The 16,047-nt window shown below is 44.8% G+C and overlaps 2 protein-coding genes across 3 annotated transcripts in view; both read right to left on the bottom strand.

Annotated features, from left to right (window-relative positions):
• Positions 1–16,047, bottom strand: part of LOC138498518 (zinc finger protein 271-like) — a 173,135-nt gene that overhangs the window by 139,432 nt on the left and 17,656 nt on the right. The window lies entirely within an intron of this gene.
• The window catches only part of LOC138498508 (zinc finger protein 268-like), a 53,765-nt gene continuing 41,184 nt past the window's right edge, over positions 3,467–16,047 (bottom strand). For both annotated transcript variants that reach the window (XM_069622285.1, XM_069622284.1), the window contains exon 2: positions 3,467–6,132. In XM_069622285.1, coding sequence (XP_069478386.1) covers positions 3,836–5,848 — 2,013 coding nt within the window. In that variant the 5' untranslated portion in view covers positions 5,849–6,132 and the 3' untranslated portion in view covers positions 3,467–3,835. The remainder of the gene's footprint in view (positions 6,133–16,047) is intronic.

Genomic DNA, 16,047 nt, shown 5'->3' on the forward strand with positions numbered 1-16,047 from the left:
CCACAGACAACAAAATCAAACTAAAGTTGGCCTCCCTAACCCATAAAGCCCTCAACAATGCCGCCCCTAGTTATCTGATGGACAAGGTAAAGAGAAAGTCTTCCATCAGACAAACAAGAACTATCAATTCCAACTGTCTGATAATTCCCAGATTCAAACTCTCCACCATTGGTGGCAACAGTTTCCCAGTGAAAGCTGCCACACTTTGGAACTCTTTGCCACACAACCTAAGAGCTGATCAACCATATTTGCACTTTAGAAGGCACCTCATCAGTCACCTGAACTCCAATAAGCCCTGTATTTAGTTGCACTTTCTATGCCTATGTATAGATATTGATACCCTTTGTTTGCGGCCTTGCCCTCGCCTCTAACAGCCCTGTACACATCTGTATATTTCTCTCCTGTATAGATATTGATTTTTTATGTATGAAGATTTGTATATTTCTTATTCCTGTAATCCTTGAATATTTTTATTTTACTTCAACTGTATATTTCTGTAACATTGTAAGCTTCGAATTATCTTTTTGCCTGTGCCCTGTTGCCCCTGGGTAAGGTGCGCCATACAAATAAATAAACAAACAAACAAACAAACAAAGGAGGCATCATACCTGCTTATGTTCGATCAGCCTGGAAGGATTGCAAAAAGGAGAAGGTAGAGTCCCTGAGGCAGGCATCTCCTCGACTAAGTAGGGTCTAATGGGCAATGGCTGAGTCCCTGATGCAGGAATCTCTTAGACCAAGGAAGAAATAATGGTCAAAGGCTGAGGGCCCGATGCAGCCATATCTTGGACCAAGGAGGATATAATGGTCAATGGCCGAGTCCCTGATGCAGGCATCTCTTAGACTAAGTAGGATCTAATGGTCAATGGCTGAGTCCCTGATGCAGGAAGAAATAATGGTCAAAGGCTGAGGGCCCGATGCAGGCATCTCTTAGACTAAGTAGGATCTAATGGTCAATTTTGTCACAGGCAACCAAGGGGTCCAAGAGAATACGAAAAGCTTCCTGCATTTACTGTGCTAATGCAGTTTCACATCTGTATATGTTCTCTGGCACCACATACACACAGGATTACTCATAAGTGGTAGCCAGTGTCTCGGCAAATAATTCATAGAACAGTGCCGCCTGTCATGGGACTTCACCCATTCTGCCCTGCGGGATAGGAGCAACACATGAGATGCCATTTCATGTCAGAACTCCCCTCATAATAGTATAACAACGTTATCTTGACAAGGCTTAGTAAAAGGTGATGCCTTGAAGGACAGTATATATTATAGTAGTTTTGTAAAGCAGCAGAGAGTATACGTAACATGCTTTATGCTGCTAGAGGCCTGTAATAGCCTTGTTTTGAAAAAGTAGCTACACAGCAAGATGGGAGCTTTGATGTGTAGGCAGGTATTCAAGGAGCATCATGAGTATGCTAACAAGTGGATCGATTGGAGTGCTCACACTCAAACACGAAAAAAAGGAGGCCACCCGTCTCGGCGTACCTAGCCCTAAGGAAGAACACCCTAGCCCTGGCAGAGTGCCTATCCCTGGGTAGCGCATGGTGTATCGCATCAGCACCAATTGAGTCCTGCAATTTGCCGGACCATTGGTAGCCTGAGCGCGCTCTCCTGTGTTTTTGAGAGGCACTCGGGCTCTCATTTCCGCTGCCTCCACACGCCCGAGGCGTTCCTATGGAGCCAGCTGCGTCATTACATCGCTTATGCGAGCCCGTTTGACCGCGTTTCTGCGCTCTTTTTATAGGCGATGGGCCTTACTTTGCCAGTATCGCCAGTCCGGAGCTGTACAGCTAGATACAGCACACGGACCACCCAGAGGCGAGCAGCAGCCCCCTTGCAGGTACGGCCCACACCCAGGCCCCACAGATTTGTCTCCACATAGCTTCTGCCATGTTTGTTTGGAGCCTAATTTATCATCACTTGTGTTCTTAACAGGTACGCGTGACCTGTGGTTTGGATTGCCGCTTTTTTTGCATCAAATTGTGCTGCTTTGAACTACCCTTGATCTCCTATCGCCTCCTGCCTCCTACTTTGGACGCTGGCCCCGAGGTAAGGGTTTTCAAGATCTTCACATTGGCACACAAAATACTGCACCTGCCTGGGTGTTTTACCACATAGGGGCTCACACATTTTTTGCCCCCTTGGCACTCCGTCCACCATTAGTGTGCATGGTGCATTCACCCCTTTCCCCTTTGTTCCGCCCACCAGTCCTTCCCCCCGTGACCCAGTCACGCACTCCCCCTCCTCTCTCCGGCGGTGAGACCCCTCACAGGTGCCCAGGCACCCTCACCTCTCCTGTAATAAGTGACCTTCACAGTTCCTGCTCCACATGCTCACCCAAATGCATTAAGAGCTCCACCCCTACGCTTGCACTGAATAGTTAGTTGCCAGTGTCCTTTACATGCCCTGATCGCTTTTCCCTCTCTACCCTCCCCCCCTCTTCTTTTGCCTCCCTACAGGAGACACCAGCAATTTCCCGATCACGTTCAGCTTTTCTCTGAACCCTGGCAACCCAGTTTGCATGTACAATCACGGTCCTGATGAAGATGGCTCGAATCCCCTACGCCATTGAAACCGGTCGACCCCTTTCGGTCATGAGGGCTCTCATGACCCACCTCTGATCTCTCTTATACCAACAGAGAGACTTTTTTCTAAATAATACTTGCTGTAGCACACTCATCACCATTGAGTGAGCTAAACATTTTTATAAGAGCCAATTTTTAGTCCTCCAGCCCGTCGGCTGTGTTTTACTGCTCTACCCACCAGTGGTTTCTCCAGTTGAACTGTTTTTCCATCCCAACCTCAGTGACCCACGGGCACCATTAAAGTTAAACACTTTGGAAGGTATACAAACAGTTGACCTGCCCCGCAGGTTGTACCCACACTCCAGACAGAGCAGCCCTAAGATCTAATCCACATCTTTGTTGAATATTGCTCAACCTTCTGGAGAACACCATTTTTTATTCTTTTTCTTTTTGGACGATCTGTGCCTGCCAACAGACACTACCACCAGTATAGAAGGTTGAGGGACAGGCGATACACCACGCGCTACCCAGGGATAGGCACCCCGCCAGGGCTAGGGTGTTCTTCCTTAGGGCTAGGTACGCCGAGACGGGTGGCCCCCTTTTTTTCGTGTTTGAGTGTGAGCACTCCAATCGATCCACTTGTTAGCATACTCATGATGCTCCTTGAATACCTGCCTGCCTAGAAAAAACGTTGTTGTTGTGCTACCATACGTTTTCCTTGTTAACGGTTAAAAGGACGATCACGGTTGTACCGTGCACTCTAGCTTTCTAAGCTTTCCCTGTTGTTTTCAAGCTTTGATGTGTAACCATTTATTATAGCAACGGGCTTAGCAATTTAAAAACAGCTTATTCATACATGCATGCATGCAAACATGTTTATACATGTAGTTTTGAGCAGGGCAGTGCGTGAACCTCAAATGCATACCTCCCATAGGCTGTAAAGTCAATTTCATTTTATTTTCTGTGTTAAGGGAATAAGCAGCAGGCTGCTTCGGCCAAGACAAAAGCAAGTGTGAGGCAGAGTCTTTGACTTAGGACCTACATAGATATTTCACCAAGCGGCTTCGAAGCATCTAGCTAAGAACTGATAGGTTAGCATTGTGCGAAGAGCTGATAATTAAGCGACTTACTAAGGACTGATAAATCATTCTGAAGAGGAGGTACCCCTCAGATTGCTTCTGTACATCACAGAGGAAAGGAGGAACTTCCAATGTTATACAGGTTAGGGAGAAAATCTCAAATTCTGTTCACAGAATGACAGCATTTTCATGTTAAGAGGATCTCCAAGATAGAGGTTCTTCTCAGTGTTAGTCAACAGCCATGCCAAACTCAGTAGCATTGTAGAAGCACCTCCGTCTCTCTGAAGCACCTTCAATTGCAGAAGAGATTTCACCACCTACATGTCCTCTCTCATGGCAGATAAGAACATCCTGTGTACTGAAGTATTCGCCACATTCACTACGCTGAAATGGACCCAGGCATGCATGTTTTGTCTGATGCGTAATAAGGAGACTGTTCTGACTATAGCATTTTCCACATTCAGTGCACCGATAAGGTTTATCACCTGTATGTCTTCTCTGGTGGTTAATAAGGTATTGTTTCCGAGCAAAACCTTCACCACATTCAGTACACTCATATGGTTTCTCACCTGTATGTGTTTTCTGGTGGATAGTAAGATCTCCCTTTTGAGCAAACCCTTTCTCACATTCAGTGCACTCATAAGGTTTCTCACCTGTATGTGTTCTCTGGTGGATAGTAAGCACTCCCTTTGTAGCAAATCCTTTTCCACATTCACTGCAGACATGTAATTTTTCACCTGTATGTGCTCTCTGGTGGCGAATAAGAGGTCCCTTCTGAGCAAACCCTTTCCCACATTCAATGCATTCATAAGCATTGTCACCTGTATGTGTTCTATGGTGGGTAATAAGGAGTTGTTTCCGAGCAAAACCTTTCCCACATTCAGTGCACTCATAAGGTTTCACACCTGTATGTGTTCTATGGTGGGTAATAAGGAGTTGTTTCCAAGCAAAACCTTTTCCACATTCAGTGCACTCATAAGGTTTCTCTCCTGTATGTCTACTCTGGTGGATCGTAAGCTCTCCCTTTGCAGCAAACCGTTTCCCACATTCAGTGCACTCATGAGGTTTCTCATCTGTATGTCTACTCTGGTGTCTAATAAAATGCATCTTCTTAGTAAACCCTTTCCCACATTGAATGCACTCATAAGGTTTTTCACCTGTATGGATTCTCCGGTGGTTAATAAGGAGTTGTTTCCGAGCAAAACCTTTTCCACATTCAGTGCACTCATAAGGTTTCTCACCTGTATGTGTTCTCTGGTGGCTAATAAGATGTCCCTTATGAGTAAAACCTTTTCCACATTCAGTGCACTCATAAGGTTTCGCACCTGTATGTGTTCTCTGGTGGCTAATAAGCTCTCCCTTTTGAGCAAACCGTTTCCCACATGCAGGGCACTCATGAGGTTTCTCACCTGTATGTATTCTGTGGTGGCTAATAAGATGTCCCTTATGAGTAAATCCTTTCCCACATTCAATGCACTCATAAGGTTTCTCACCTGTATGAGTTCTCTGGTGGATAGTAAGATCTCCCTTTTGAGCAAACCCTTTCCCACATTCAGTGCACTCATAAGGTTTCTCACCTGTATGTGTTCTCTGGTGAATAGTAAGCTCTCCCTTTGTAGCAAATCCTTTTCCACATTCACTGCAGACATGTAATTTCATGCCTGTATGTGTTGTCTGGTGGCGAATAAGATGTTCCTTCTGAGCAAACCCTTTCCCACATTCAGTGCACTCATAAGGTTTCTCACCTGTATGTGTTCTCTGGTGGATAGTAAGCTCACCCTTTGCAGCAAACCCTTTACCACATTCAGTGCACTCATGTGGTGTCTCACCTGTATGTCTACTCTGGTGGTTAATAAGGTACTGTTTCCGAGCAAAACCTTTCCCACATTCAATGCACTCATAAGGTTTCACACCTGTATGTGTTCTCTGGTGGCTAATAAGATCTGCCTTCTCAGCAAACCATTTTCCACATTCAGTGCATTCATGAGGTTTCTTATCTGTATGCATTTGTTGGTGGCACATAAGTGTACCATGCAAATGGAGGCTGTTCTTAAATTCAGTGCACTGATAAGGGTTTTCACCTATGTCCTCAAGTGGGCAATAAATATGTTCATGAGATGGCAATTGTTCCCACATTCTGTGGGTGTGTAAAGTTTCCTGCCAGTTTAATGAGAGGACCCTTTTCACTGAACCTTTTCCAAATTCAGAGCACAAATGAGAAATACTTTTCTTACTGCACATAACACATTGTCATGTTCATGCTAGATATCCCTCTCCCCCAGGATTGACAGAATGAACATGCTTGGTTACTGGATGTTACCACAAAGGGGTTGCATGGACGGCAGCCATCATGTATCCAACTGGCCTTTCAATCCCAGTTCCTGAATACTCTGAAAAGGCAACTGGACCCCAAATGTGCACACTTCTAAGATGCTTGGAAATTGCATATTCTAACAATGAAGCTTTTCACTGCGATAGTCCAGAGAATGGAACAATCACTGTTGCATTTCTTGGGCATCAGTCACCTATTAACATAAAAGGAGATGCATATTATTAATTTCAACACGTTCACAATCGCAGGCATCACATGTAACAAGAAGAGTCTACTCAGTAACAGTGATGTGAATCCTCACGTAGTAACTTATACGACTTTGAAGTGCCATCTATTGGGGAAAGGCGCCCTAATAGGTGGCAGAGTAGTGATGCTCCAATGGGAACATTTAAATGGGACAGAGGATACATACTGCATGAATAGTGGGATTCATTTTTATTTAGAACATTTTAGCATCCAAAATATTAGGAAAAAAACACAGCCTGGGTGAAAAAAAACATTTTAAATGGATATTTTAATCATCAGGAACATGTATATATGTTCTACCATTTTAATTATTCAGAAATGATCACATTATTACATGGAAGCTCCCTATTTCCATATACAAATGATAAAGGCAGGGGTTTAACACTAGCTCAGCAGCTTGTCACCAATCAGACACATGTTTGACCAATCTATTATGTAATCACTGATGACTCCATTACATTTGGGCTAATGTGTTTTCGCCCAAACATGAATAATATATCCAACAGCCATTACTTTATAAATGTGACCAGAGTATTCAGAGAGCACTCTTTAGTAACCCTTACTTCTAGTGGTGTATTAGGAAAACAAATAGACCTTCAGACACTTGGAAATTGCTAAAACAAACTATACATTGCTAAAATAAATGCAACAAATATATAAATCCATCAAATGGCAAAACATAACATGTCCATCTCATTTACCAAATGATAAATCACATTAATGTAACAATCACAAGACAATTCACCTCTCAGTGTGAAACCTAGCACCATTCTAAGAAAGCAGATCACTGTGAAATGATAGAATCCAAAATGAATGAGGGAGAAAAAAACGAAAGCAATTTTTTTCGGAAATAATTTTTGGTTTTGTTTCCCATGTACATTTCAGACCACCCGCTCCTCTCCACTGCCTTACGTACCTTCTGGCGGTAAACGGCAAAGTGTGCCATTGCCTCCGCAATCCCTGTGCAACGCCAATTCCCTTCACGCACATGGAAGGGAGACTGTGTCGCAGGGTCCTTTCCTTTTGTTTTTAAGTTTGCCTTCCCCCGTTTTCCTTTTTGTGGAAGCAGGGGACACCCCAGAACCCACAAAGACCAGGAATGTCGATCAAAGAGAGCGGGAACACCCCTGCAACCCCTGCTCCCTTTGATCACATTTTTGGAATTAGGTTATTTTTCCAATTCCCTTCTCCCATTCGTTTTTTTTTCTGTTTTTGTTTAGTTCTTCGGATTCCTAAGAAAGCACAGTACATAATCACAGAGAAACATTATCAACAATATATAAAAAGGAACTGTGGTATTCTTCTCCATTATTGGTGTATCATATTGCAATTCCTATGACACTGCTCAACATGTTTCAATCCCAAATCTGGTTGATGTGATTTTCTTCAGGGGCTAGACAAAGTTTTAAAGTGCATGGTGCCTCACATGGCTGTCTTTAGAAGGATTACTTATAAGTTGATCTGGTGAAGTGTAAATCTAAGAATTATTTTACCAACAGCCTTTATTTTTCATTAGCGGGACCCTCTTATGTATGTGGCAGAGATTCTACATATTACTACTGCAAGGTAAATAATAATGTTGCTGTCCTGTCTAGGCAAGCCAAACCCCTACAATGTGCAGGTGTGCTCCAATCATTGAAGTGGTGTGCAATACTGCAGAGCCTCTGTTTTCTCACACAAACATGTTCCCAACAGCATCATTGAAGAAACAAGAACTGAATTGTGATTTAAAGAAAAAGCGCCAATCTCTTCCCACAGCGAGAACGGCACAGGCTATTCTGGCGCTAAATTCAAACACTGGGCCTCATTAGAAGGTTGGAGGTAACCATGCCGCTTTTAGCGGCATGATTGCCTCCATATCGCAATCCGGGCCCGGGTTCCTCGAATGAGGAATTACCAGGCCATCGCAACCTTGACGGACCCGGTAATTCCCCGTCCAAGGAACCCAGACCCGGTCCATCACCATTCCCATTCGAGCCCCCATAGGGCTCAATGGGAATGGGGATGGAGCTAACAACGGGCCCGTTAATGACGGGCCCGTTGTTAGCTACCTGGTCCCCTCGCGGGACCCGGTAAGGATGCCTGTTTTCCAAGCCCATTGAGGGTCCCACGAGGAGACCTCGTAATAGGGCGGAACGGGTTTACCGGTGCCGGTAAACCCATTCCGCCAACCTTATAGTGAGGCCCAATTGAATTTAAACCTATATAAACTCCAAACCCATCCCTCTCCCCCAGAATTGACAGTAAGAGCAAGCATGTGTCAGAGACCAATAGAATTATATTTCTGGCAATGAGGTAAAGTGTATAAGGTAAGCAAATAGCGCCTAATAGGTCAGCACACCTCCATTACAAAAATATATATTTTATATATTTTTTATTTAGAACAAAACAATGTTAAAATACAACATCTCAACAATTCATATTGTCCAAATACCATAGGAATCTATGTTTGCATCATCGTGCCAATTGTTTAGCATAATAGAGTCGATCACAATTCAATATGGGCACATTTGAGGACACTAATGAGATTGTCATATTTAATGTGCCACTGATATCTAATCTGTTGTCTGTCGACACGCTGTTTGTCGGTCCACTTCGTGCTTAGAGTCTTATGGCTCTGACTACGGGACATTTATCAGGACAAAAAATTGAATATGTGACATAACAAGGACCTCCCACGTGTTTTGTAAAGAATCACAGATTCCGATCGGAATAATCAAATATATATATTTTTTTTTAGAAATTATATTGATTAAAAAAATGAGAATGCACTGGTTGCTCCTCTTGAAAATACTCACCCTTGGTGCTTTCATATGAAAAAAAAATTGTAGGCATACTTTGTCAGCCATTTTACCTACACGTAAATGTAAATGCATTTTTTAGAGTCCTATCTCATTTTTAATGTGACAATCATTCTAAATGTCACTTAAATACAAACTTTTTACTAACCGTTGCCAACAAAAAGCTTCACGTCAGGCAATTAGTTCTTGTATTTCGAGTAGGGACATGTGTTCACTGGTGTTATGCTCATGTCTGAAATGCCACGTGTCTGCAACAGATAGATGTTTTCTGTTGCCCAAGATATCTATATACATCTTTCTATATGCCTCAAATTGATCTGTGAATTGAATACACACCTCCTCTTGATGTGAGGGAAATCGCGCAGCAGCTAAGCATTGCAGTCTACAACCATGGTGTTTGGCGTCTGTTCGGGCTACACATCATATTCAGTGCCTACATTGCAGCAACTAGACCCGTAAAGTAGGGTATTGCAGTGGCCATATACAAAGTAAAAATGGCTGTAACTCTAGACAAGTGTATTGCAGTAGCCATCTTTAAAACTACCAAAGATGTATGGAAATGTACATATTAAAAGAAATGTGCGTTGTGGGTTAAGTATTAGCAGAAAGCCTAGTATGATGAATTTATGGAATTCTTCCCTTCTCTCCAAAGGGGGAACCCCCTCCCTGTGAGGCTAGAAAGGTGAGCCTGCTCCGCACCACCCTCTCTAGGGGCAGAGGCAAGCTAGACCTCAAAGGGAGAGACTCCTTCTTAGGGGACAAGGATTCCAGTTCCTGTGTGGATCTCCCTTCACCAGTAAATACGACTACATATATGGGTCTGTCAAACCCTATCAACTATCAGGACTGGGCTAAAAAGATAACCTATGTTATTATGCTGAAGAAAGTGAAACTGTCTCTTTTTCTTAAAGAGACCAATCCAATGAGATGAGTGAACAGAAAAAGGAACACTCATCAAGTAAAAAGCTGAGAGGCAGAGGAGAAGTGACACAGGATGGCAACATGAACCTGTGAAGAGGCAGAGCCGCAAGAGGACACTGAGTCCGCAAAATCCAAATCAGCTGGGAAGCAGCAGAGATAACGCAGAGAAGCCAGCGTAACCGAGAGCTTGAGAAAGGATGAGCCGAATGGAGCTTGAAACTGGGAAGTGCCGTGACCAAAAAAGAATTGTGGTGGGCAGCCGGCCCGGGCAACTACACCAATACCACTGATAAGCTACAAACAACTGAGTGGCTCCCCTTTGACACTCCGAATAACTGAGAGGGGGAGCGACTAGCGTATGAGAGAGATGCATAGGAAGTTGGCACAATAGTGCAGCGGAGAAATAAAACCGTTGCTGTACCCATAAGATCCCTGAATAACTTTCCTGGTCAGACCAAAGATTACGGGGGACAGGCTGGCACGGCAGGGGACGATGACGGATGAGTATTATACAACACAAATAACTAGTATCAGTACTAATGAAAAGACCCTGAAGAAAAACCTACAGAATGTGAACTGTGATAAGGCAAGAGGCGAGCAATACCATTCTCTGAAGGAGAGGTGAATGGAAGTAGAATATCCTTGCTGAATGTGAACTGTGGTAAGTCAAGGAGGAGAGCAATACCGGTCTCCGAAGGAGAGGTGAATGGAAGTAGAATATCCTTTCTGAATGTGAACTGTGATAAGGCAAGGGGGAGTGCAATACCACTCTCTGGAGGAGAGGTGAATGGAAGTAGAATATGCCTCCTGAATGTGAACTGTGGTAAGGCAAGGAGGAGATCAATACCACTCTCTGAAGGAGAGGTGAAGGGAAGTAGAATATCCTTGCTGAATGTGAACTGTGATAAGGCAAGGAGGCGAGCAATACCACTCTCTGAAGGAGAGGTGAATGGAAGTAGAATACTCTTTCTGAATGTGAACTGTGATAAGGCAAGGAGGAGTGCAATACCGCTCTCTGGAGGGGAGGTGAATGGAAGTAGAATATCCCTCCTGAATGTGAACTGTGGTAAGGCAAGGAGGAGAGCAATACCGCTCTCTGAAGGAGAGGTGAATGGAAGTAGAATATCCTTGCTGAATGTGAACTGTGGTAAGGCAAGGAGGAGAGCAATACCACTCTCTGAAGGAGAGGTGAATGGAAGTAGAATATCCCTGCTGAATGTGAACTGTGATAAGGCAAGGAGGAGTGAAATACCACTCTCTGGAGGAGAGGTGAATGGAAGTAGAATATCCCTGCTGAATGTGAATTGGGATGAGGCAAGGAGGGGAGCAATACCACTCTCTGGAGGAGAGGTGAATGGAAGTAGAATATCCTTGCTGAATGTGAACTGTGATAAGGCAAGGAGGAGAGCAATACCACTCTCTGGAGGGGAGGTGAATTGAAGTAGAATATCACTCCTGAATGTGAACTGTAGTAAGGCAAGGAGGAGAGCAATACCACTCTCTGGAGGAGAGGTGAATGAAAGTAGAATATCCTTGCTGAATGTGAACTGTGATAAGGCCAGGAGGAGAGCAATACCGCTCTCTGAAGGAGAGGTGAATGAAAGTAGAATATCCTTGCTGAATGTGAACTGTGATAAGGCCAGGAGGAGAGCAATACCGCTCTCTGAAGGAGAGGTGAATGGAAGTAGAATATCCTTGCTGAATGTGAACTGTGATAAGGCAAGGAGGAGTGCAATACCACTCTCTGGAGGAGAGGTGGATGGAAGTAGAATATCCCTACTGAATGTGAACTGTGATAAGGCAAGGAGGAGAGCAATACCACTCTCTGAATGAGAGGTGAATGGAAGTAGAATATCCCTGCTGAATGTGAATTGGGATGAGGCAAGGAGGGGAGCAATACCACTCTCTGGAGGAGAGGTGAATGGAAGTAGAATATCCTTGCTGAATGTGAACTGTGATAAGGCAAGGAGGAGAGCAATACCACTCTCTGGAGGGGAGGTGAATGGAAGTAGAATATCACTCCTGAATGTGAACTGTAGTAAGGCAAGGAGGAGAGCAATACCACTCTCTGGAGGAGAGGTGAATGAAAGTAGAATATCCTTGCTGAATGTGAACTGTGGTAAGGCAAGGAGGAGAGCAATACCACTCTCTGGAGGAGAGGTGAATGAAAGTAGAATATCCTTGCTGAATGTGAACTGTGATAAGGCCAGGAGGAGAGCAATACCGCTCTCTGAAGGAGAGGTGAATGAAAGTAGAATATCCTTGCTGAATGTGAACTGTGATAAGGCAAGGAGGAGAGCAATACCGCTCTCTGAAGGAGAGGTGAATGGAAGTAGAATATCCTTGCTGAATGTGAACTGTGATAACGCAAGGAGGAGTGCAATACCACTCTCTGGAGGAGAGGTGAATGGAAGTAGAATATCCCTGCTGAATGTGAACTATGATAAGGCAAGGAGGAGAGCAATACCACTATCTGAAGGAGAGGTGAATAGAAGTAGAATATCCTTGCTGAATGTGAACTGTGATAAGGCAAGGCGGAGAGCAATACCACTCTCTGAAGGAGAGGTGAATGGAAGTAGAATATCCTTGCTGAATGTGAACTGTGGTAAGGCAAGGAGGAGAGCAATACCGCTCTCTGGAGGAGAGGTGAATGGAAGTAGAATATCCTTGCTGAATGTGAACTGTGATTAGGCAAGGAGGAGAGCAATACCGCTCTCTGGAGGAGAGGTGAATGGAAGTAGAATATCCTTGCTGAATGTAAACTGTGGTAAGGCAAGGAGGAGAGCAATACCGCTCTCTGAAGGAGAGTTGAATAGAAGTAGAATATCCTTGCTGAATGTGAACTGTGATAAGGGAAGGAGGAGAGCAATACCGCTCTCTGAAGGAGAGGTGAATGGAAGTAGAATATCCTTGCTGAATGTAAACTGTGGTAAGGCAAGGAGGAGAGCAATACCGCTCTCTGAAGGAGAGTTGAAAAGAAGTAGAATATCCTTGCTGAATGTGAACTGTGATAAGGCAAGGAGGAGAGCAATACCGCTCTCTGAAGGAGAGTTGAATAGAAGTAGAATATCCTTGCTGAATGTGAACTGTGATAAGGGAAGGAGGAGAGCAATACCGCTCTCTGAAGGAGAGGTGAATGGAAGTAGAATATCCTTGCTGAATGTAAACTGTGGTAAGGCAAGGAGGAGAGCAATACCGCTCTCTGAAGGAGAGTTGAATAGAAGTAGAATATCCTTGCTGAATGTGAACTGTGATAAGGGAAGGAGGAGAGCAATACCGCTCTCTGAAGGAGAGGTGAATGGAAGTAGAATATCCTTGCTGAATGTGAACTGTGATAAGGCCAGGAGGAGAGCAATACCACTCTCTGGAAGAGAGGTGAATGGAAGTAGAATATCCTTGCTGAATGAGAACTGTGAGAGTCTGAGCTAGAGAACAATATTGATCCCTGAAGGGGAAGAGAATTGAAATGTGATATCCTTGTTAAGAACGAACTGAGCAAATACAAGAAAAGTAATAAGAACGATACAGACAAGGGAGGTAAAGGAGAGTGAGAAAAGCTCAACGTTAACATTAATGCACTTAAGTGTTTTGAATAAAAGATAGAAAGACACAGATACCTGAAGTGGGGAATAATAAAGTGAATAACTCTTTGTCCAGCAAAGAAAGGAAAATAAAACCTGTGTCCCAAGCAGAAGAGTGGGACGTAAGAAAGAAAGAGTATGAAGAGCTGAAGACCAGAGCGGTGTTTATGATAAATCAATCTGAACCAAGTAAAGCCACATCCAAAGTGAAGAATACATAGAGTAACGCGAGGAAAGAATTCAATGAACTGATGAAGAGTTACCAAGAACTATTGAAAAAGCACATTTTGAGAAGAGAAGTGCTGGAAGCAGCGAGCAGGAGAAGGGAGTCGTTCTCCTGCCCCTTTATTGTGTTTGTACTAGTGATGGGGTCAGATAGTGTTATCTTTTGGACGGTGGACAGATTCTTGCTTTGGACATTGGAAAAGACTGCCAAGCACCTTAGGTAGTGCTGTAGGTAGGGGATAGCCATAGGGATTTACACTGTATTATTTAATAAACCTTGTTGAAGAATGTCCTAAAAAGAGCCTGTGTCCTTCTTTTGAACCACCACACTTGTCATACACACAATTATCGAATGGAGAGAGAACCAAACCAGAATATTGCTATTTAAGAAAATGGCCCTCTTTACGACACTGGCGGTAATACAGCAGTAATTACGGTTACCACTGAGGTGTCGGGCGGAATCACCACTGCATTACAACCTGGCAAATATCTTTTTTCCTCAGGCGCTGCTAAGGTCGGCACTGTAGGCAGACATAGGTGGGCAACTATGCACAGCAGTATGAATGTGCATGGGAGCTCTTGCAACTATGTGCAATACCCATGTGTGCTGAGAAAGGACAAGTGCCAAAGTGGACCTGCAGCACACCCGTATGTACAGGCCACCTCGTCAGCACCAGATGGGAAGAGCACATGCCAACGGGGTGTACACCCTCAGCTGAGACTACCCCCACCTTGCTGTGGCCATATGCATTTGCCTGCAATCGACCATACCCCCCCCATACCAATGCGTAGGATGTCCCTCCACCATGTAGCAGGTGTGACTAGCAAGCCCACATACAAGTATGTGTCATCAACCGTCGTTTGTGCCTCTTCTGGACTTCCTGGTCCCTGACCCATAGGGGATTGAATGCAGTGATCCTTCCGTTTTGAGTGGCCATGTTGGACAGCTTCTGGTCAGTCTCTACGTTCCACGCTGCACGCTCTACAAGAGAGACACGCCCCCCGTGGCTCTGCATATCTCAATGCTACCGCTTGCTGTAGTCGGACGTGTGTTGCCGGAGTTTGTTCGGGGCTCCCATTTGATTCCTTGTTCCCGATTCCTTGAAACCCCATCCTTTCTCCTATTCCTTTACCTTATCTTCCTGTAATTCTTACGCGCTCGGGTCACGGCGTTCCGTGCCTCCGAGTGCAACTTCATTGCTTCCTGGTATCCATCCTGGACTTCTGAACGCTCCCGTAAACTGAATACAGAACCCCGCGCTGGACCAGCGTTCGGGTTTGTACAAATCCCAGACTGTGAGAAAAAAAGACATCCCAGAGGGTCGCAAGCAAACAACAAAAGCAGGTGAGATGGGGAGAGACTTGTGATAGTATGTGTGATGACTAACAGCATGTCATTGTTCACCCTAACGGTTCATAGGCGACGGAGGAGGAGGAAGAGGAGCATTTGTGTTGAAGACTGTTGCCCCAGGTGCACAGGAATGTTTACCTGGTGCTGGGGTGATAGCACACGACTCTGTATTCCAATGGAGGATATTCCTCACTAAGACAGTGGGGGTCATTCTGAGGTTGGAGGTAATGGAAAAACAATGCCGGTAAAGGATTACCGGCATCGCATACGGCTCCGGGTTATTCCCACTTAAGACCCCGCAATTAGAGGCACCGTTAATAACGGTGCCTCTAATGGTGGAAAGGGAATGGGCATGGGCATGCGGCCCTTCATACCGGCAATACCGGCATGTCGCTAATGGGAGGAAATCACAAGTCAGGCGGACAAGCAAATACCGGCATCATGAAGGTGCTGATAGGGGATACCGGCATGCCGGTAATACCTGCATCGTGAACCAACTGTAAAATGCTATGTGAAGTGAACCAACTGTAAAATGCTATGTGCAGTGTTCCCAACTGCCACAGGTGCACACAATCAGCACAGGTGGAGGCAATGGAGTCTGGGCCAGTACAGCCAGTACAAAAGGAGCACACCCACACACCACATCCCTTCCCACAACAAGATGATTCCAATAGTAGTAGCAATACTGGAGCTGGAGGACATGCTTGCATTGCCACACCAGCAACAACAACAGCAACAGCAGGCACCACAGAGGAGACACAGGAGGAGAAGGAGGGTGAGACAGGCCCAGCATGCCCCACCAGTGCAGCCAGTGGTACCACGCAGGCAGCCCCCAATCCCTCGCATCAGAGCCAGTCCTTTCAACCTAACCCCTGAGCAGATCCACACCCTGTACCGTCTGGACCGGGACACCATCACCACCATCGTGGACATGATACAGGATGACATTGTCAGCCTCATTGAAATACGCACCGCCATCCCCC

The sequence above is a fragment of the Ambystoma mexicanum genome, chromosome 5q (assembly GCF_040938575.1).
Source record: "Ambystoma mexicanum isolate Mex_15411 chromosome 5q, UKY_AmexF1_1, whole genome shotgun sequence".
NCBI lineage: Eukaryota > Metazoa > Chordata > Amphibia > Caudata > Ambystomatidae > Ambystoma > Ambystoma mexicanum.